General features: G+C 42.6%; 1 protein-coding gene across 3 annotated transcripts in view; it reads right to left on the bottom strand.

The window, feature by feature from the left end:
- Positions 1–228: 228 nt before the first annotated feature.
- The window catches only part of LOC129732659 (putative uncharacterized protein DDB_G0290989), a 74,890-nt gene continuing 51,737 nt past the window's right edge, over positions 229–23,381 (bottom strand). Inside the window, exons 3-8 of one of the 3 annotated variants that reach the window (XM_055693726.1) lie at positions 23,213–23,357; positions 11,747–11,934; positions 11,437–11,680; positions 11,274–11,371; positions 6,814–7,297; positions 229–3,443 (exon numbers count right to left, since the gene is read on the bottom strand). In XM_055693726.1, coding sequence (XP_055549701.1) covers positions 2,203–3,443; positions 6,814–7,297; positions 11,274–11,371; positions 11,437–11,680; positions 11,747–11,934; positions 23,213–23,357 — 2,400 coding nt within the window. In that variant the 3' untranslated portion in view covers positions 229–2,202. Of the gene's footprint in view, positions 3,444–4,687; positions 7,298–11,273; positions 11,372–11,436; positions 11,681–11,746; positions 11,935–23,212; positions 23,358–23,381 lie in introns of those variants that run through there. The other 2 variants (XM_055693725.1, XM_055693724.1) reach the window with 2 other exon arrangements.

Raw genomic sequence — 23,381 nt, 5'->3', positions numbered from 1 at the left:
AAATGACGAACGATTTGCATTTCGAAATCTGCAAACACAATTTTCAAGAATAAGTTACCCAACTGCCAAACAGATAGAACTCTTGCAATCAGAACACAAAAAATAATGTTATTCACTGCCTGACAAACTTGTTCAAACTTTTACCCCAATGATTGCAGAAAATGTTCCGACATAAACATAAGATTGGACCACTGTAAACTGAAGGAAACATAATGAAGTGAAACTAAATTTTCTAATAGATCACTTAACATTTATTTGTACTTTTTATTTTTCTTCTCTCTTAATGTGTTTCGTTCGTTTCACGGAAATTCGCCATTCGCGTGGGGTGGACAATAAATGTTTAGTTTCCAAATGTTCTTACGGATTGAATTGGTTGATTTTGATGGAGAGGAAGGAGAGGAGAGTTTACCTATATACAAACTTTGAATTCCTCATCCTTTTGTTTGCTGCTTATGTAGCTTCGTCGCTCGTCCACTGATAGTACGATAAAATAGTTTGATTTCAAATGCTACACTTAAACATTCAAGAACTGACGGTCATTTTAGTTGATTTCCATGGGTTGTTTTAAATGTGGGATTAATTAATGTTCATTACTATCCTCGATTACAATAGTTACCATTGTCTATGCCGAAAAAAGCGTAATCCTAGAATATATGTGTAGTTTGTTTTTCCTGTCAACATTTTATCGTTCATCGCAAAATTGATAAATTTGATGATAAATTTTTATTATACGATTAATGCAAATATTTTGATTTTTCTTCGTTCAAATGATTTAGTTCTACAAAATGCCAATAGATTATGGTTATCCGACCGTCACTCTAACAGCAAAAGCAGGTTTTAAGTATAAACAATGTGTTCCGGTTATTTTAGTATTGTTATAACTATTTCTGTTTGTTTGCTTGTTTTTGATGACGGCTTCTTCTTTCATGGAGAGTAGCACGCAAATGGCAAGCTAATACCTAATGAAATTGCATTCCAAAGCTCTATCAAAAGTCCACCCAAATGCGGACATAACTTTAAACCCCTAGCTACTCTGAAGTTGTAAGTAACCGACGATAAAAATCGCTTTGCAAACATTCGTTAGACACGCAAAAGTTCAATGGTACATCAGACAATTCAAACCTTGTTACGGTGTTGAAATCCATTCAATTTGAATGCACGTTTTTTATTCCACCAAATTAATGTCACGCACAACGCAACCTGTGTTGCATCTTTGAACTTTTGCATGCAAAATCCAGCATCGGAACAAGCTGATGCAGAAAAACAAGCACGACTCGAATAATTTCGCAAATATGTACTAAAATTAGTTTTGCGTTTAAAATCTAGCTTAACGTACAAACCTATCGACTAACGCTTCTTGCTTTCGCAAAGTTCACTTCTCGTACTTTTCGGTTATCACAAATCGCATTTCTTTTTTTTAATTTTTTGTTTTTGTTTTATTTTTGCCAGTTTCCGTTCAAAGCGTTTTGCTAGCGAAATCCGTATAATGAACAACCGCGAAAGCGGTTTAATTTTTCGTTTAAGAACATATGAAACTTTCCATTTTGTATTCGTTCCAGGAAAACTTTTATTTGCAGTAGTGCAATAAAAATTCACATTCGTCATATTGTTATTGTTACTAATGAGAACGAACTACGCAGCAAACAAACTTGAAATTATTGTAAAATATTTTCCTGTCTGAAACTTTTTACCTACATTTGTGTGACAACGTGTATCACGTTTGTAGACATTTTTCCTTTTCGTTTTGTAACTAACAAACGTAGCAAATGCAAGTGCTTTTCAAGTTCGTAAATAGAAAACTCTGTTTTAATATCTTCTCTTATATTTTAAGAAAGTGAGCTAGCAAAGATATAACAATCAACATGATTCATTTTACAAGTAGTATTGTTGAAGAATACTAAACCAATAAATAGATGCTGATTTCATACCAAAGATTCTTTTTAAAATTCATACATTTTCTTGCAACGTACAAACAATTTTCCTTTGGCAATCAGCAAAACACAAAATGATGCGCACCCAAAAAAATCACTCTGTAAGGTGATATTTCTATCAGTCAGATTATCTACAAATACTGCTTAGAGCGATCTGGGGCAATATTCTGTCCGTTAATACAAATCAACATTTCCGTCAGTCATTGCAGCGTAGTTCATTCTCATTGAAAAAAACTGCCAAAAATAATTTCCTGTTCGTACTCGATCATTCTTAAACCATATTTTCAGAGCCGGACCCAGCGACGTGGTCAGTAGTGCCGTTTGCCTCGGGCACAATTTCGGTACTGCTTCGACCGCTGTCGCTGTTACTGGTGCCACCGCAGCCACCAACCTTGCGCCGTTCGCTACCTTCGCCAACGACTTTGATGTCACGTCCATCGTCATCGTCAGCATCATCATCATCATCATCATCACCAACGCCGCTGCCTCTGCCGCCGCCACCGCCTTTACCTTTACGACAACCATCGTTGTCAGCATCGTCGTTGTCGTCAGGATCCCTACCGGAGGACCCATTATAACAGGAACTAACAGAAAATAACGCATGAAGTTTATGGTGTTTGTGGTTCCCGGTTAGGGTGCTGAGCGCGGGCGGTCCATGATTGACGCTACCCGTTCCGAACGTAGATGAGGAAAGCGAGGATGAGTTCGAAGATGATACCGACGAGGACGAGAACGACGACAGGAGACCGCCGATGATGGGGAGCGAATCGCGTCTTGGTTGATCAGCTGTGGTTTTGTTAGCAACAGGTCCAGGGTCGTTACTCATGCTACGACCTACCACTTTAACGGGACTTGTTACCGGACTTGATGGATTTGATCCTTGACCATTGATTGGGTGCTCTTGCTGATGCTGCTGATGCTGTTGTTGCTGATACTGGGCATTCACTGCAGACCGCGACATCAGATTGAAAATATCACATTTATTGGTACTACTGTTAACGCCGCTGCTTTTGCTGCTGTTACCGTTATCATTCGCACCAGTTTTATTGTTAGATTTACAATTATTGCTACCGCTAGTATGAACACTAAAACTAAGGATCGCGTTGGTTGACATTCGTCGTAGTTTACTGTTGAGTTTGTGGGCGGCACTGGTGACCACTGTTTCAACTGCCGAGGCCGATTTTTTAATAGGCGATTTCATCGTACTAGTCGATAACGGCGAAGACACTGACGACGACATTTCATGAGAGGAAGTAGCCGAAACGATCGACGACGCCAGTTGATTCGTGCTCGGAACTTTACCATGCAGGTCGTCATCGCCATCGTGGGTATGATTTTGTTGATGATGGGGTGGATGATACAACTGTTGCTGCCGTTGGACGGTAGCAGGAATTTTATTACGACTATCGTTATTGTTGTTGCTGTTGCTGGGCACGGTGGAGGTGGTGGTGGTGGTAGAAGTGGCTGTGGTGATGGGTTGATGGTGGTGACGTATGCTGTTGATAACGGACCCTGTTGGTGGGGTGGTAAGTTAGGCGTTAGTACCGTGGTCGGTTGAGCAGTACTGGTGAATTTTGTAATACTATTTAAATTTGGGTTTTTGACATGTAGGATAGCAATGGCAGATTGCGAATACTACTGGAAAGATGCACATCGAATGAAAATGAGTTATACAGGAAACATGATTTCAACGTCACCTATAAAGCAGACAACATTATTGAAAATAAAATGAATGATCGCTTCATGAGTGAATGTAACTTTACAATTGATCGATCATGACCTGCACCTTATACAGTAACATTACTATTTAATGCAAGTTTTACAGTTTGATAATGCACCTCCATGAAACGTAACGCAAAATAGGTTATAATTATTAAATATTCGATTTCCAAACGGAAGAAAGTAGTCTGCAATGCTAGTATATAATGTCATATTAGTCAGAGACAGCATAAGTACTCAGTCAATTGTTTTCTACTTTAGACTGGATAGTTTTTAAAATATACATCGTATTAAATTTTCCAGATAGCGGTAACAAATAAAAAAGGGCACTTAAAAAAATTAAGATTCACGAAAATAACATAAAGTATTCTCGATAGTTCAAATACAGAACAATATTTAACAAATTTATTCTTGATGTGGCTCTCTACATGCAAGCCATAAAATTATGCTTCACAAAGTGATTCATCACTTTTTTTATTTCGTCTATTAAAAACATTCTTTGATTGTAACGATATTTACTCAAGTGACGATAAGCAATTATTTTTCTATATATTCTGTGGTTTTATTTCATTCTCAATGTCAGCGTTCATCTACGACGTTCAAAGTCTAGATAGAGAACAAGCACCGACGAGAAGCGACCAAATATTAACCTACCGTGTGAAACTTTAGAATACAATTATAAGTTTGTAATTAAAAATAGCTAAATCCAGCATACACCAAATTTTTCTAGTGTACGACATTTAATGTCGCGAAAAAAGCGCACAAAAATGAACAATTTTTCATTTCTAATATTCTACCTTTTGTGTAGCTTTAAAACAGAATCCTGCAAAGAAAAAATGTTGACATAGATCATATACCTAGGTATAATTTCAACGAAGAAAAATAACGAAAAAACCCTGAGAAGCCAGTTAACCAAAAACGCGTCATATGGGGAATCCACACTAGAAACGGATTGTGAGTACCTATTGTCAAAAACAAACAAAAATCGTCTGCATCTATAGTAAATTTCTCAACAGTAAAATAAACAAGACACGGGATTTCCAATGTAAAGCAACATAGTATTTCGACAAAATAATCGTTCTTATTAAACTTTATCCTTCATTCGCGGAGTTTATTCTCGCTCTTTCCTTCTGTATAATAATTGGCGCATAAAAGAGTACTGCTAATACAACAAAATAAAATAATCCATTAAAAAATCTCTTAACGCTATTGTACAGAACCTTCACTTAAGTAGTTCTCTATATCTCAAGCATTCGACAAAATTTTGTTCTTCAGGTTGAAACGCGCCCTATACGGAGGCATAGCACATACGAAAAAAAAACAAATCAACGAAAAACAAAACGCAATGGATGCGGGAAGAAACAAAGGTATAAAACAAGCGAGACTTCCGAAATTTCTTCCCTTGAACGGGTATCGATGTACTCTATCTACAATATATAAGATATAATCTCCCAAAGTTTTTAAGAGCACGAATACAACTAGACACGGAACACGCACCCAAACGTAAACAGCACAGCCGCAGAGGTATTGACAGAGGGGCAAAAAGACGGGAAATGTGGAATTGTGCATGGGCACCATAGTCAATCGGCTCTTTTGGCCGTCGTCGTCATTGTAGCAGTGGGGGATGCATCTGTTGCGGGTTTGGTTTGGCTGTTGCCAATAGAAGTGGGCATCATGGCGGCTTTCAGTTCCTGCCCGAGTTCCCGAAAAGAGAAGGGTGAGCAACGATTCACTCGGGGTGCAATCGGACTGTTACCTTCGCTAGTGCTAGTCGAGGGAACCTGTAGCTCGTTGTCTAGGGATTTTCTCGAGGAACTCCCACGCGCCACAATGGATTGTAGGATTCTGTCGCAGAAGCTGGCGTTTTCAGACTTAGGGATTAAGCTATAAGATCGGGGTATTGGTTTGGTGTCCACTTGTTGCTGCTCTTGCAAATAAGGAAGTGTTTTATCACAAGTGCTTTTTCCATCAGCAGAATTAGGGGCCAGTTGATTATTCGGATTGGTTTTACTAATTGGAGATTGAGATGGACTAACGTCGAAGCCAATCTTTAACCGCTGCTCACTAGGCTTCGCTATCACGATGGCGCATTCGCTATCTGGAATGACCTGCAAAGGCCGAGATACTGTAGACGCAAGGTTCTGCTTCATCAACTGGCCCGGACTCTTACAGGGTGATTCGAAACTGAGCTGTTTATCACAAATCGATGAGTAATAATCGATTGACAGAAAGTTTTCTTTCGAGGCAGTAAGGGGTGGGGTTTTGGAGCCAGTTGTAACCGTTGGAATTGAACCAGATAATGAATTTCCAACAGGTGAGTTGGTGAATGTAACGATGTTACTATTTTTCGCCAGAACTTCCTTCAAAGTGGAATCACTACGCATGGTTTTTAACCAGTGAAGCTTGTGGAAACGACTTTTACCACTCTTTACCTTGCTTTGCTTACTGCTGACCGAAGAGATTGATGCAGTGCTGGCACAAGATCCAAAATCCCTACTAACCAAACTAGATTTGAAAGATTTTTTCTTTTTCCGCTTCAATCCAACGATAGTCATTGGCCAAATTGCGTGGTTAGTAGTGGAGAAAGCAACTTTTGTTAATGGTTCAGCAGAAGAAAAAGGAAAAGGAAGAAGCTTGCCATTTTTGCCAATACTATTACGAAGAGTATTATTACTAGAACTACTACTAAAGCGATTGCTCTCATGCTGAAGCTTGGCCAGCGTACGAAGTGATGCTACGTTATTCACTTCATCTAATGAAAAAGACGCAGAATCCACGGCCGATGTACTAACTAATGATTGGTTTAATTTTGCACTACCGTTACTAAGTCTACCACTATTGTTTTTACGACTAAAACTATCGCTATTGTTAGATTCCGATGGCTTTGAATCACTGCTGTAGTTGTTGCTGCTGTTGTTGTTGGAAGTACCGGCTTTGCCAGAACTATTGTGGACAACCAATGGGGACATAGTTGGGGATGTAGTGGTGGCAATGAGAACAGTAGGAAGAGGCGTAGGAGAAGCAGGTTGTGATGATGATGCATTGCTACCAGCGGCACTGACACCCGCGGCACAACTACCGTAGTAATAATTATCGTTTCGATAGTACAAATTTGCTACACTATCGCTAGGCTGCGCAAGTAGTAGCGGGGGACAACACTCACCGGAATCCCAGCCTTCCTCCTCGGTGGACGACTCTGAGCTGGACGTTTCCGAGTACTCCAAGCAGTGATTGTTTTCGTATTCTTCACACGTGTCACACCGTCGGTTTTGAAGCATTGTCTGGGAAACTTGCTGCTGTTGCGGGGAAAGTTGCGCTTGATGGTTGCATTGCGCTCCATGCACTCCCGCTTTGATGTTCCCATCGATACAGTTCATGTTCTGATAGTTAGTTACTGATGGCCAGTACGGTTCACTGTTCAGCTGTCGGTGGTGAGCAACATGGTTTTGTCCCTGGGATTGTTGGAGCAGTCTCTGCTGGTGTTGCGATTGCTGCTGGGGATGCACTAGGAGCTGCTGCGTACTGTTATCCAGGTTGCACTTGATGATAGGAGAATTCGTCACAGGACTGACGGGATATTGACACTTTTTTAGGCTGACGGTGTCTGAATATTTACCGGGCGGTACCCTTCGTAGGATCATCGTAACCTGGAACGATAAAATGACCAAAAATAATTTTTTTATTGACTTATGGTTCGCTAGAGCTATTTTAATCCATTTCTCATGGGAAGAAATCATCATGACTTCAAAAAGGGATATTGAAATTCTCAACTCTTGTTATCGTTAAGCACAATTTATACTGTGTTTCTTATTGAAGATCAATCAATTCTTTAACCATACTCTGAATTTTTATAGGGTTCAATGATGTCTAATTGGTCATTAATTCATGTTGTTTAGTTCTGCTTACAACAGTCCTTTAAACAAAAATAAAAAGATCAAATCATTAAATGATTTCATTGTAAAATTTCTTTGGTAAAGCATTGGTAAGGCATTGTCCGTAACTAGAGCTGATGACGATGATTTCCTGTCAATGTGTAGGCTTTAAGCAATGCGTTTTAGCTTTTACTTTTCTGGCATTAAAAGTTTTTAAGATGCCGATCAAAAATATTCACAACAAACAGTACCTATTTTTCCATTTATCTAGACGTTCCGTATAATGATAATCTACATTTGCCGAACGAAAAAATGAATGAAAGCAATTTTTTGTGCACACAAATTTTGTTAAGCTTTAAAGCTACCCCGAGACAAAAACGATTAAGATTTTTATACGTTATGATTAATGATCACGCATGATTTTTATTTTATTAACCGTACCTTACCAATCAGACGAGAGTCGTGGATGCTCGTGCTGTATCAAGGAGTTGTCGCCATGTTGTAGTGCGTGCAGCTCGTGTTCCATGCACCGTCGCCATTCTCCGTTGTTCGTCTGTACTCCACCGTAGATAGTCCGCAGCACCTTTCTTTTGAAAACTCTAAGAATATTAAGGTCCTCCGCGAGGAGCGTTGCATAGAGGACCACCGGTCTTATCAGGGTTTTGTACAGCGTCAACTTCGTACGTCTTCGCACTTGACTCGATCGAAGTGTCTTCCGGAATGAAAAGTACGCGCGATTTCCAGCCTGGATGCCTCTTTGGATCTCTTTGCTAGTGTTATTGTCGACGGTCAACAGGGACCCCAAATACACGAGCACGTCGACTACCTCAAACGCCGTCTACAGAGACTTGAGTTGGGAGAATGATGTTTTTCTCCGTGGAGGCTCTCGCTTGCATGTATTTCGTTTTCGCGCATTTACTCGCAGTCCGCTTCATCCGGCTTCGGCTTTCAGTCGCGCGTAAGTTTCCTTTGCCGTCGCAAAGTTTCTTGTCATGATGTCAAAGTCATCCGCGAAGTCCAGAAGCTGAACAGACCTTGTGAAAATCGTGCCCCTAGTGTCGATGCCCGCCCTCCGGATCACACCCGCAAGGGCGATCAGTGATGGAAACGAAGCGAATATGATGCAATCATCGTTTAATCTCCACATGTACACATCATGAAGTGTACAGACCGCGACTAAACTTGAATCCTCTCAACACATAATGAAATGATGATTAGGTAGGTTCCAGGGAGAAAACAAACACATGACTAGACTACATCTGCTCTGAGAAGCGATTCGCTCTTTGCGTTTGTCTCTCCATATGGCGGTCGTTAGGGGAACAAAGAAAAGCAGCAGAAGAATATCATGTCACCTGAGCAGCAGCAGAGGTGTGCTGCGGTGAGAGGGAAAGTGTGGGGGAAGGAACTACTTCGGCAGCGGTTTACTTGAGCGAGAGTATGAGAGCATACATTGTCTTTTTCTTTTCTTTTTCTGACAGAAAAATCTTATTCATGAGTCAAATGAGTAAGAACATAACATGAGTAAGAACATAAGATCTGATCGCTCTGTGTAACAGAGACGAATAACTTCATATACCGAGTTGTGCACATTGAGAACCATATGTTGTGGTGTACACTAACGACAAGCAATATATCGTAAAAAGGAAAGCAAAGAGAGTGAACCAACACCGATACTTTGTTATTCGCATATTGACGACGATGTCAACGCATCTTAGGCTTGCTTTATATGTATTCAAAATCGCTAGAGGTGATTTTTTCCATCGCTGAAGGCGATGTTAAACAGCAAACAGGAAAGTTCATCACCTTGTCTTAACCATCTGCGCGATTCAAAGGGGCTCGAGAGTATCCTCGAAAAACGCACGTAGCATATCACTAGCGCCATGGTGGCCTTGATCAGTCGAGTCAGTTTATCCGGAAATCCGTTGTCGTGCATGATCTGCCATAGCTGTTCTCGATCGACTGTATCATAGGCCGCCGTGGAGTCAATGAAGATGTGATGTGTAGGCACGTTGTACTCGCATCATTTCTGTGAGATCTGTCGGATTGAGAAGATCTGGTTCCGGGTGGCACGTGCTTCATGAAACCCGCTTGGTACTGGCCCACGAACCTCTTGGTTAAAAGTGATAGACGACGGAACAGGATCTGTGAGAGTATTTTGTAGCGGCATTGATAAGCGAGATACCGGGGTAGCTGCGGCACTCTAGCTTGTCGCATTTCTTGTAGATAGGGCAGATGACTCCCTCCATCCACTCGTCTGGCACTTTTTCCTCCTCCCAAATCTTGGAAATGACCCATTGCAGCGCTCTAGCCAACGCTCTTTCCCATGTATATCGCCCAAGTCCGGTTTTTCCCATTCACCGCTGCCTCGCACTCCTCGTTGCGGTCTCCCCGATAACTGTGCGAATGCTGCCCCTGCCGTCCTCGAGAGGCGATGCGCCAAACCTCTTCACTGTGGGTAGTACCACTATTGCACGTATTACTCCGCAGCCTGGGGGTCCTGGAGCTGCTTGATGTTGAGTCGCGGGTTTCGGCGATGTCGCGCGTGGTATACGGTCGACAGTTTTGAGCGTAAAGATAACGCAACAAGGTAGTGGTCCGAGCCAATATCCGCACCGCGATTGGTGCGTACGTTTGTAATGTCTGAGAAGAACCGGCCGTCGATGAGAACATGGTCAATTTGGTTGGCTGTAAGTTGGTCAGGTGATCTCCAAGTGGTTTTGTGGATGTCCTTTCGGGGAAAGAAGGTACTTCGGACTGCCAGTCTTCGGGAAGCTACGAAGTTGACGCATCGCTGGCCGTTGTCGTTCGTCACGGTGTGCGGTATATGTATATGCATATGTCTTCCCGATCTGAGCGTTCTCATCCTCGATGACGATCTTGATGTCTCTACGCGAGCAGTTATCGTAGAGTTTCTCTAGCCGTGCGTAGAACGCTTCTTCCTATACATCGGGTCTTCCTTCGTGAAGGCAGTGCACATTGAGGATAGTGCAGTTGTAGAACCGGCCTTTTATTCTCAACTAACACAATCTGTCGCTGATCGCCTGTCACTTGATCACACGTCTCTGCATTCTGCCCAGCATTTTTTTTGCATATACATGACTTTGTGGTTCTTATGGTATTCATTAGTCATTTTGTCTCGTTGTATCACTCAATCTTTCCATCATAAATTTTCCGTAGATCTACGACTTTGTTCCACTTCTACGGTTGAACATGTATACGAAGAAATCCGTAGAATCTACGAAATTACATGAAATTGCTCTGGCATCTTCAAGTGTCGGTTTCAGTGAAATACTGCCGTGTAAAGCGTGTAGACGCATGGCCTTTTTACTAGACATCAGTAATACATCAGTAAGTAGAACGTTTGAACAGCATTGTTTCTTTTCAAAAATGTAAACAATTTGAAGCCCAAAAAATCGCAGGTTTCATAACAGAAAATCGAGAGGTGGGGGAGTGTGATAGCGTCGAAGGATAACTTTTGAAACGAGTATGTACAAAGATGGTGACTTTGACGCACCATTAGCGCAAGAATAGCAGATGCAAGTTTAGATCAATAAAAATGCTTCACTCCTAAGTTTTATAGAATTCGGGTAAAAAGATATCCACCCTCATTAGTATCAACATAGCATAGTTTCATTCACAAGAAACTTTTCAGAAAGAAACGTTATTAAGATTATCAGAGTTTTCATTCTTTATATAATTTATCCAGATAATCAAAGACAGTGTTAATTGAAATTGTCATTTCAATACTCACCGTAAAGTTATTAGGGTACTCCTTATGCTGCTTATCCTTGTGAGCGTCATCAATTTCCGATTTGCCAAACGTTAACAGTAGGTTGCTCTCGGCATCTTCTAAAATGGGCAATATGTTATTAGCTGCGTAAAACTTATCGAAACAATCAGAACTAGAAACTCACTCATCGCCAACTTTTCCACAAAGTACGTATTAAACCAGAAATGGCATCGTTTTTCTTTGCGCAAAACCAAACTCTTGGCAAATTCGATTTTTACATCACCGGCCAGGGGCATGCAGTAGTCGAGCTTTGCCACTAAGCTGTCATCGACACGCTTGAACTCCGGCAAAGGCACTGGGTTTTGTCCCTTAACGGTGATTGTGCCTTCCTTAACGTTAATCGGGTGCGATAGTCGTATTTCGCAGATCTACAAAACAAAAAGAGTTCAAGCGAGTTAGCGTTAATCATGACCGCAGAAGTTACAGATGCTTACGTATAACGTCACCGGGCGGTAAGTTTCGCTGCTTCTAAGAAGCGTCGCGTAGTACTCGACGTATCGTCGTTGGGACGGAATCGTAACGCCCTTGCTGTCCCTGGTGCGTCTCTGACCATAGTAGTGCAGCGCCTCAGCGGCCGTATTGAACTGCCGACTGTACAAAAGGTAGCAGCATATCATTGTACCTGTTGGAGACATAGAAAAAATAAGAGCACGATTAGTCATTTCAACACTATTTTTCCAAAATATAATATTTATATCTTAAAGGTAGGTTAATTGGTATATTGAAATAGATCGAGTAGCACCACGTAATACAAGAGTAAATATACAACACAATACGTGACGTAAGTTATGTAACTTCAAAGCAAATCGAAAAAAAATATATTAAAACCACAAAATCTACACACATTTCAGTTGCGGGTGGCATGTGTCATAAAAACAGTCGCACAACATCCGCGCGAGACGAGATAACCTTTCAAGTGAATAATACAACAAGTACACAGCCGTTTACCCCTCAGACTAGTTGGCTAGCTGCGGAGCTTACATAATGTCAAGTGAAGATTGCAGCTTTAGTAAATAAAATTATCTCTACAAGAAAGTTTATGATCAACTTCCTCAACCGCGAATGTCGTTGGAAACTTGTTGCCTGTCACCCTCAGAAACACTTTGCTTTTTCTGTATGAAATGATTTTATAGCAGGCCACAATTAAACTCAAGCGATTCGTTTTAATGCCTTAGGCAACCAATTCTACTCTATCAACTGGAATTATGCATATCAATTGCTTCGATAATTTTGAACTAAAAACTGACAAAGAATTGTATTTCCTGCCATATAATTTTTCACCACCAAATTCCGGCAGAAGCCATGAACCCCTCTCGGACTTTCCTGCTCCTATCCTCCTGCTTTCGGGTTTTCATGTCAAAAGTAAAAATGGAATACGTGAAAAACACCATGGAAAGGAAGCAACTCTTCTGCATGTCATTAAACTTTCTGGTCGTACTCTTGTCTAAGGATTATGTTTATAAATCCGTCCTCATTGCAGTAGGATATGTTCGAGCCGGGAGTAGGCGCTTTCGAGCTGCTTTCATTGGTTTTCTGCTGGTATACTTAACAGCAGACATTGAAAAGCACCAGTTCGAGGGAGCGAAAATGTAAACTGCTAGGCAAACCTGAAGGGAATTCGTAGAATTATATAGACGCGCGGTAATCCGAGCGAAACATGTTTTGTTTCCTCCGACAATGTCTTCACCTCCTGAAAAAAACGGGCTAATTGGAGAGGCCTGCACAAAGAAATATGTCACTGATAATACAATAGTTCGCTGCCTTTTACTGTTATTTTAATTGTTTTTTTCTCTTTTTTTAATCATAGTACAAATGAGTTCTATTCCCCTCTATTTTCAAAAACTAGAAAATTTTGCTAAAATATCATTGCTACAAAAATTGGTTTTTCGAGGGTTGACATCATTTTGGTCGATTGAGGTTTCTAAGCATCCATTGGATAATTGAAATCAACTGAATTATTCACACAAACGATTGATTTTTAAGAATTAAAATTCAAAGCATCTTTGTTTTTCGTCACCAGGATTGCACGTGCGCTCAATTCTGGACAGTGAACTGGATTCTAGACGATAAAAACATTCATTTTTCTATCGTCGATATCACCGGCAGAAATACTGGGGGAGGAAATCTCAAACCTCAACTGGTACTCCTTCATTACCAATCGCTAACAATTGTTTGGAGAAAATGTCTGTAGTTCTTCAAAAAAAAAAACAAAAAAGCAGAAGGGTTGTGTGCAAGGCCACGACCCCAAATTTGACGTAGAGCTACATAAGGCTGCTTGTTATATAACATACATTGTTGAATTCGAAATTCTTCGCAAGTTATAACTTTTACATACAAACACCGACCTCTACGATAGGTGAAGTTAATGTAAAAAAGGTGATCAAAAGTTATTTTCTCGTAAACGTTACATTTTAGAGCAATACTGTCTTCTGGAAAGTTTTAGAGTACAAATGACCCTTCTTTGGACATTAACAGATCCGTAATGAATCCCCATACAAGTGAGATAAATGGAATATTTTCTCTAAAAATCAAATTTTTTTATCGCCGTCTTTGGCAAAGTTTTCCAAAATAACATAACAAAAAACTTTGCTGAAGACACTAGGTAACCATTTCTCAATCTTACTCAGCTATCTGATTATGTTCAATGATGGTAACGGTATATTTAAACAGTTCGATCACCAGCCATACAGGAGCGTATCACCGGGGGACTCTTTCCACGCCACGGGCCAAGTCCTTGGCCTCCGGCAGTCGAGTCTCCGACGTTCCAGTATCTCAAATATAGACCAATCCGTGAGCCAGGACAGTCGTGTCGAGATCGAGGGAGAGGTAAGGGTTACGAATGAGGAACTCATCGTGATCGCAAATTCCCTAAAGGTGAGCAAGGCACCGTGACCGGATGGAATACCTAACCTGGCAATCAGGCTGGCGATAAAACGGCCCCCGGGCTGCCTGGATTATTGCCTCTTCCCAGAAAGGTGGAAGCGGCAGAGATTGGTCTTACTGCCGAAGGCTGGGAAACCGCCACGGGACCCCCCATCGGCATACAGGCCGATCTGCCTGCGAGACACTGCGGGCAAGGTGCTTGAGAGGATTATCCTCAACAGACTGGTGAGGTACACGGAGGGTGTAGACGGTCGGGCAAGTAAACAGTTCAGCTTCCGGAAGAGCAGGTCCACGCTAGATAATAGCGCCTGTGCTCAGGAGCATCCACGTACCGGTGTCGCTGTACAAGACTCTGGAAAATTACTCTCAAAATCGAGTACTTGTTTACAACACGGAGGAGAGTCAGAAGTGCATCTCAATTACTGCAGGAGTTCCGCAAGGTTCAATCCTGGGCCCGGTGTTGTGAAATGTCATGTATGACGGGGTGGTGAAACTCAGGTTCCCTGTAGGAGTTGTGATCGTCGGTTTTGCAGACGACATAACGCGAGTCGATCGAGGAGGTCGAGTTGACGGCCGCGCACTGTATACTCAAGTTTGAAGACTGGATGCATTCCAGGAAACTGGAATTAGCGCACCATGAGACAGAGGTCACGGTTGTGAATAACCGCAAATCAAAGCAACAGGCGGTAGTCAGACTCGGAGACTGCTCTGTTACCTCAAAGCGATCTTTGAAGCTCTTGGGGGTTATGGTTGACGATAAGCTCACATTTAAGTGTCACGTCAACTATGCCTGCAGAAGGGCTTCAACGGCTAACGGCATACGGCAGCAAGCGTAAACATGCCAGCGTGGTTTCGTCGATACTTAGGTATGGGGCCCAGCGTGGTCCAAAGCGCAGAGTACTAACAGTTATTGTGGTAACTGGAAAGTACCTACAGGCCTATGTGCCTGAGGATTGCGAGTGCGTATCGTACAGTGTCATACGACGCAATCTGCGTCCTGGCCGGCATGATGCCTATCAGTATAGCCATTGAGGAGGACGAAGAATGCTACGTGACGCAAGAGGCATACGAGGTACGCAGGCGAGGTCCCCAATGTGGCCCGAGAGCGTGGATGCGGAAGAGACTGCTGAGCATGTCTTCTCCGTATGCCCTCGTTTTGCGCGTGCGCGGAGCGACATGATGTTAGTGAGCGGGCCAGACACTACTACTGGTCCGGAGGATGTGTGAAAACCCGAACATCTGGAGGGCGGTTTTTGCAGCCGCCTATCAAATAGTCCTAGAGCTTCAAAGCAGACGCCAAGTGACCACCGATACGCCATTGTTAGCTAACTGCCAGTCTCCAGGTTAGTCAGCTAATTAGCTAGGAGACTTGATAGAGCCAGAAGGTTGCACAGAGCATAACAGCCGCTCCCTGAAAGCAATACCTAGCGGTTGTCTCGGGGAGTATTATGGGCTGGAGACTGGAGGGTTTTTAGTGGGTCAAACTCCACACTCCCTGAGAATGGTCTGTCAGGTGTTTGGCCGCAAACTCTCCTTTTCCTGAAAAAAGGCTACATTGGCCACTCCCGGAATAACCTAGATGCCCGAAGACACCGGTAGTTGGTACATTTGCATTTTTGCCTCAAAATATACCGTAAGACACCTGTATCTTCAGCAAAAGTTTCCCAGTTAAATAGAGTTCGAATTATAAAAATCGAACAATATTTGGAAAAGTTACAGCATTTCAAATAAAAATTTCAAAAAAATGCCTATCCCAGTAATTTTGCTTTCCCCTGTATGTTATAGAGTTTCAAATTCTTCTAATTGCACATTAGGCCAAGAATGAAATCTATTTGGAAAAAAAAATCGCTTCATTGTCCATCCCATCAGTTTCCGGTCTTCTTCAAATACAATCGGAATTTTCGATCTCCAATCTTTCGCAAAGTTTCTTGATTTTCGATAAAGATATGAATCATGGAATTTTATGAAACAATGTAGAAAATCCGAAACTTACATCTATTGAAACATTGGATACATATGACTCTCTTCACGTTTTTACGTTTTTCATAAATTTGTGTGATTTGAAACATGCGCATAGAATGCGCAATTTCCTGAATCAGTAAACGAGTAACTGACTTGCTGAACACTACGCTAAGAGGCCATCCACATTCTACGGGGAAAGCTTAGGGAGGGTTTGTAAAATGCCCACGATACATATAAGATTTTTAGATTGTATAAGGGTGGTTGTGAAGGAAACGGGCGGGTCCATGTGGAATGTGCATGGCCCAGAGTTTCCAAAATATTTTGACCAAAAAATCGATTTTTGAACCGTATTGTCTTCATCAAGGCAGTTCCATTATTTATTCTCCATTTCACAAAAGTCGCAATTTTATGATTTATCCATCCAAAAGCGAAAAACGATTCTGTGCCGAACACGCATCAGTATCGGACGTGTGATCGGTGATCGCTCCGATAGAATATAAAACAAAAGACGTGTGAACAAGTGTTGGCATTGTTTGCCTGGTCGAGTGAAATAAATCCGGGTTCAAGGTCGCGCCTTTGTGCAACTGTTTCGCATCGTGACTACCAGCTGGTGCGTAAGCCGATTTGGCTGCTGGCTGAATTGTGCTACAGCAGTGGACGAGACACAAAAGAGGAAAAAGAAGAAGCCATTAGTTGACAGTGAGTTGTATCGCTGTGTGGAGTGATCTCACACCTGGCTCGCTGCTGGTGGCTGTTTGGTGCTGCTGTATTGGTGCTGCTGGCTGTAACGGCTGCAACTTCGAACGATCGGACAACCAACCTTACTGGAAGGGAGAAGTAAAAAGGTACGTGCTCTTGTCGGCGCTAGTGCGCTAGACTTAGCGGGATGGATGTAGACCCTCGCCTCCCGCGCCACCATCCCCGAACCCCTCTGACCCTGACCCTTCTGTTACCCCCTCCCCTGTTCATTCTTCAGTCCCCCCTCGCCCCAGGCTTTACCCAGACGGAGCCCAGGGCAGCTATACTGTCTATTTTCGGCCAAAGGCGGGACCGAAATCGAAACAGTTGAACCTCTTGCAGATTTCTAAAGACCTGACGAAGGAGTACAAGGGCGTGACCGAAATTTCCAAGGTCCGGCCTAACAAGCTCCGTGTCGTGGTCAGTAACCTGAAAGAGGCCAACGATATAGCTTGCTCTGAGCTCTTCACACGCGAGTATCGCGTTTACATACCCGCACGAGACGTGGAGATCGACGGTGTCATAACCGATTCGAGTCTGTCCGTTGAGTGTATACTGGCAAGTGCCAAAGGGTGCTTTAAAAACAAAACCTGTCCCGATGTAAAGGTGCTCGACTGCAAGCAATTGCGGTCAGCATCGATCATCGGTGGCAAAACAGTATACACCCCGTCAGACTCGTTTCGAGTTACGTTCGCCGGGTCAGCGCTACCAAGCCACGTCTCGATCCACCGGGTTCGTCTCCCTGTGCGATTATATGTGCCTCGCGTCATGAACTGCCTGAATTGTAAGCAGTTAGGCCACACCGCCGCCTACTGCTGCAATAAGGCACGTTGTGGCAAGTGTGGGGAGAATCATGCGGATGATTCCTGCAGTAAAAATGCTAAAAAATGCATTCACTGTGGGGAGAGTCAGCATGAGCTCTCGACATGTGCGGTGTACATGCAGCGCAGGGATAAAATAAAGAGGTCTCTCAAGGAGCGTTCGAAGCGTTCTTACGCTGAGATGCTGAAGAAGACCGTTACCACTTCTCCCATTACATCAAACCCTTATGATCTGTTGTCCTCTGATGAAACCGATTCTGACGATTCACCAGCGGGAACATCTTACGCCAATCCTGGGGAGTCTAGAAAGAGGAAAAATATTTCCTCTCCTAAACTTCCCAGAAAAGGTCCTAAGATTTCTCAAAGTGAAATGAAAGTTACAAGCAAACCAAACAGTGCTGCGAAAAAACCGAAGCAAACTCCTCCTGGGCTTGCAAATTTAAAGTCCCAGAAGGAGTTCCCAGCACTGCCAGGAACATCTAAAACCCCAGTTGTTCCTTTTGCACATCCAGTTGATGAAACAAACTCTGGATTAGTGAAATTTTCTGACATTGTGGACTGGATTTTTGAAACTTTCAATGTACCCGATCCAATTAAAATTTTTCTTACAGCATTTCTCCCAACAGTTAGATCGTTTTTGAAGCAGTTGATTGCCCAATGGCCCCTCCTTGCAGCGATTGTATCCTTCGATGCCTAATTCAACTGCGTATATGAAGGATTCTATCTCTGTCTTACAGTGGAATTGTAGAAGTATTTTACCAAAAATTGATTCGTTTAAAGTTTTGATAAATAAAAACAAATGCGATGCATTTTCCCTTTGTGAAACTTGGCTTACTTCAAATATTGATCTCAACTTCCATGATTTTAATATTATTCGCCTTGATCGAGACACCCCATATGGAGGAGTACTTTTAGGGATTGAATAGTGCTATTCTTTCTATCGTATTAACCTCCCCTCGATTCCAGGCATCGAAGTTGTCGCATATCAAATGACAATACAAGGTAAAGAGCTTTGTATTGCCTCAATATATATTCCTCCCAGAGCACAGGTTGGGCAACGGCTGCTCTTTGATTTAATAGAACTTCTTCCCTCGCCACGTTTGATTTTGGGAGACTTCAACTCTCATGGCGTGGCCCGGGGTTCCCCTTACAATGATAACCGCTCCTCTTTAATCTATAACCTTTGCGATGACTTCGACATGACTATTTAAAACAACGGTGAAATGACACGTATCCCGAAACCTCCAGCGCGCCCAAGCGCTTTGGATCTATCCTTATGTTCGACGTCGCTACGGTTGGATTGCACATGGAAGGTAATCCTTGATCCTCACGGTAGCGACCATTTGCCTATTCTTATTTCAATTAATAACGGGTCGACTCGCATGCAACCAATTGACATTCCGTATGACCTCACACGGAATGTCGATTGGAAGTTATACGAGGAAATGATTTCAAAAGCACTTGAAGAATACAACCTCCTCGCGGGCTTGATTCTCGAGGCCGCGTTGCAGGCCCAAACGAAGAAATATCCCGGCGTAACGATCAAAGAACGGCCTCCCACTCCGTGGTGGGACCAAGAGTGCTCCGATGTCTACACGCAAAGATCCGACGCGTTTAAGGCCTACCAGAAGGGAGGTATACCTGGCGACTATTTACGGTATTCGGAGCTTAATACCAAGCTTAAAAGCTTGGCTAAAGCAAAGAAACGCGGATATTGGCGTCGGTTCGTGAACGAGACGTCGAGGGAGACATCGATGAGCACTCTTTGGAACACAGCCCGAAGAATGCGGAATCGCGTAACGGTCAACGAAAGCGAGGAGTCTTCAAGTCGGTGGATATTTGATTTTTCCAGGAAAGTATGTCCGGACTCTGTTCCTGAGCAAAACATTGTTCGCGATGCGTCTCCGGGCCACGACGCGATAGAATCACCTTTTACGATGGCAGAATTTTCAGTTGCCCTCCTGTCCTGTAACAATAACACGCCTGGGTTAGATAGAATCAAATTCAACTTGTTGAAGAATCTACCCGGCAATGCCAAGAGGCGCTTGTTAAACTTGTTCAATAAGTTCCTGGAGCAAAACATTGTACCGCAGGATTGGAGGCAAGTGAAGGTGATCGCCATCCAAAAACCAGGGAAACCAGCTTCTGATCACAACTCTTATAGGCCGATTGCAATGCTATCCTGTATCCGGAAATTGATGGAAAAAATTATACTCCGTCGTTTAGACCATTGGGTCGAATCAAATGGTCTACTATCAGATACTCAATTTGGCTTCCGCCGTGCCAAAGGGACGAATGATTGTCTTGCGTTGCTTTCAACAGATATTCAGCTGGCGTATGCTCGCAAAGAACAAATGGCGTCTGCGTTCTTGGACATTAAGGGGGCTTTTGATTCCGTTTCTATTGACATTCTTTCGGGTAAACTTCACCGACAAGGATTTTCCCCAATTTTGAACAATTTTTTGCACAATTTGTTGTCCGAAAAGCACATGCATTTTACGCACGGCGATTTGGCAACTTTTCGCATTAGCTACATGGGTCTTCCCCAGGGCTCATGTTTAAGCCCCCTTCTTTACAACTTTTATGTAAATGACATCGACGAATGTCTGGCAAATTCATGCACGATAAGACAACTTGCAGACGACAGTGTAATCTCTGTTACAGGAGCCAAAGCTGCCGATTTGCAAGGACCATTGCAAGATACCTTGGACAATTTGTCTGCTTGGGCTTTACAGCTAGGTATCGAATTCTCTCCGGAGAAGACTGAGATAGTAGTTTTTTCTAGGAAGCATGAACCTGCTCAGCTTCAAACACAATTAATGGGTAAAACGATTTCTCAGGTTTTGGTACACAAATATCTTGGTGTCTGGTTCGACTCTAAAAGCACCTGGGGTTGTCACGTGAGGTATCTGATGAAAAAATGTCAACAAAGAGTGAATTTTCTTCGTACAATAACCGGACAATGGTGGGGAGCCCACCCAGGAGACCTTATAAGGCTTTACCAAACAACGATATTGTCTGTCATTGAGTACGGGTGTTTCTGCTTCCGCTCCGCAGCAAACACACATTTGATCAAACTGGAGCGAATACAATATCGTTGTTTGCGTATCGCCTTGGGTTGCATGCAATCGACCCATACGATGAGTTTGGAGATCTTAGCTGGAGTACTACCATTGAAAACCCGCTTCTGGAGCCTGTCTTCTCGTATTCTAATCAAATGTGAGGTCTTGAACCGTCCCGTGATTGAAAATTTTGAAAGGTTAATCGAACTTAATTTTCAAACCCGTTTTATGACATTGTATTTCAATCACATGTCCTAAAATATTAACCCTTCTTCGAATATTCCAAATCGTGTCGACTTATCAAATACTTCTAATTCTACTGTGTTTTTCGATACATCCATGATAGAAGAAACTCGTGGAATCCCGGATCATTTACGCGTGCAGCAGATCCCCAAAATTTTTTCCAATAAATATCGAAACATCAACTGCGACAATATGTACTACACTGACGGATCACTTCTTGATGGGTCCACTGGCTTCGGTATCTTCAATAACAATTTAACCGTCTCCCATAAGCTCGATAATCCTGCTTCTGTTTACGTCGCAGAATTAGCTGCAATTCAGTACACCCTAGGGATTATCGAAAAAATGCCCACGGACCATTATTTCATCTTTACGGACAGTCTCAGTTCCATTGAGGCTCTCCGATCGATGAAAGATGTTAAGCACTCTCCGTATTTCCTGGGGAAAATACGGGAACATCTGAGTGCTTTATCCGAAAAATCTACTCAGATTACCTTAGCGTGGGTCCCTTCTCACTGCTCGATACCGGGTAATGAGAAAGCGGACTCTTTGGCTAAGGTGGGCGCAACAAACGGTGATATTTATGTAAGACCAATTGCCTTTAATGAATTTTTCGCATTTGTACGTCAGAATACGATCATCAGTTGGAAAAATTCTTGGACCAAGGGGGAACTGGGAAGGTGGTTACATTCCATAATCCCCAAGGTATCGACGAACCCGTGGTTCAAGGGGTTGGATGTAGGTCGGGATTTCATTTGCGTGATGTCCCGGCTTATGTCCAATCACTATAGATTTGACGCGCATCTCCGTCGTGTTGGGCTCGGGGAGAGTGGTATCTGTGCCTGTGGTGAAGGTTATCACGACATAGAGCACGTGGTTTGGTCATGCCCTGTACACCGTGACGCCAGGTCTAGATTAATAGCTTCCCTGCAGGCCGAAGGTAGGCAGCCGGCTGTTCCTGTTCGTGATGTCTTGGCGAGCCGTGACCTATCCTACATGTCCCTTATATACGTTTTCCTTAAATCCATCCACGCCCCAGTTTAGTCCTATCCCCTTCCGCCTACATCCAACCAAACGACAAGAACACGTTAAGACCCCGGATCCGGAAACAGCAATCAGACCCGCACGATACTTTCAACGCCCGATGGAAACAACCCAATATGCCAGTCCGTAATATCTTGGCCCAGCAGCGGAACAAATTTAATATGCTGCTTACCTATGGCAATGAAAACCATCAAACAGCAAACCTGTGCTTTTAATGCAAAATATTCTAGCTTTAATTTAGATTTAGTTTCAGCTCGTAGTCGGCAGCGAGGATAAAAAATTTGCTTTTAGTTATTAAGATACTTTAGAAAGTAAGCTACCAGATATAATTGGCGCCGTTAAACATTGAATTGTATTTGTGCCGTGTCAAATAAACTATAGATGAAGAAAAAAAAAAACAAATTATATTCTTATTGTTTGATTCTACAATCTTCATTTTTTTATGAATAATTGAAATGTTCCGCATCACCATCAACTCATCTCCGGAAAAATCCGCTGTGAATGCAGGAAAATAATTTCCTATTAGTTCAACAGAGCAGTGCATTCTCAATGTGCATTCCAATGTTCACCAATGCAGATGAAATGACTGTCAGATACTGCCCCAACCGGAGGCTGTCGAACGGTTAAATGCTTTGAATACCGTATTTAGACTTCTAAGTTGTCATTTCAGGGACTTCACTCGATTACAGTGAAACGTTAATAATACTGCAAGTAAGATTAGACAGCACAGTTCAGTGTATCGTTACGACTCGCTGTTGTGTGAAAATGACACCTAACTAGTTTGTTACGATCTCCTTTGTTTGAAATCTAATTGGCTAGTTCAAGGATGCTCAGTAGTCACCTCAGGTGAACACAGGTAACTCGTGAATCCATTTTTCCTGCAGGCTAAAAACCCTTTTCCGGATAGTAGCTAGCGTACCGTCAAATCGCTATATCAAGTGTCGATTGCTTACTGATTTATAGCTTTAGTAACAGCAGAACCTTACGCAAGAGTGATTATCGGTACGGCATGAAACAAATTAATGTGAGTTTCGTGAAACACTCAACTGGAACTGACAATTAATCTTTATCGGTTTCATTCGTAGGAATATGCGCTTGATTCAGAACCGGCAAGGCACAGATCGAGAAACGAATATGCACCACTAACCTGTTCGTCCTTTGCCGGCTTTGCAGTGTACGGCTACCACATTTTTGCTGTCCGCTCGAAGGTGCTTATCAACGTCTTCGCAAAACGAGTTGATCAGCTCGATGTCCGGTGGGTTGTGGTCCTTGAAGGGATATCCGGAGTAGTTCTGTAATTGGAAGAGAAAAATGGT

This window comes from Wyeomyia smithii, chromosome 3 (genome assembly GCF_029784165.1).
Source record: "Wyeomyia smithii strain HCP4-BCI-WySm-NY-G18 chromosome 3, ASM2978416v1, whole genome shotgun sequence".
NCBI classification, from domain to species: Eukaryota; Metazoa; Arthropoda; class Insecta; order Diptera; family Culicidae; genus Wyeomyia; species Wyeomyia smithii.
The sequence above is the reverse complement of the archived record's forward strand: the minus strand, read 5'-3'. Positions and strand labels throughout refer to the sequence as shown.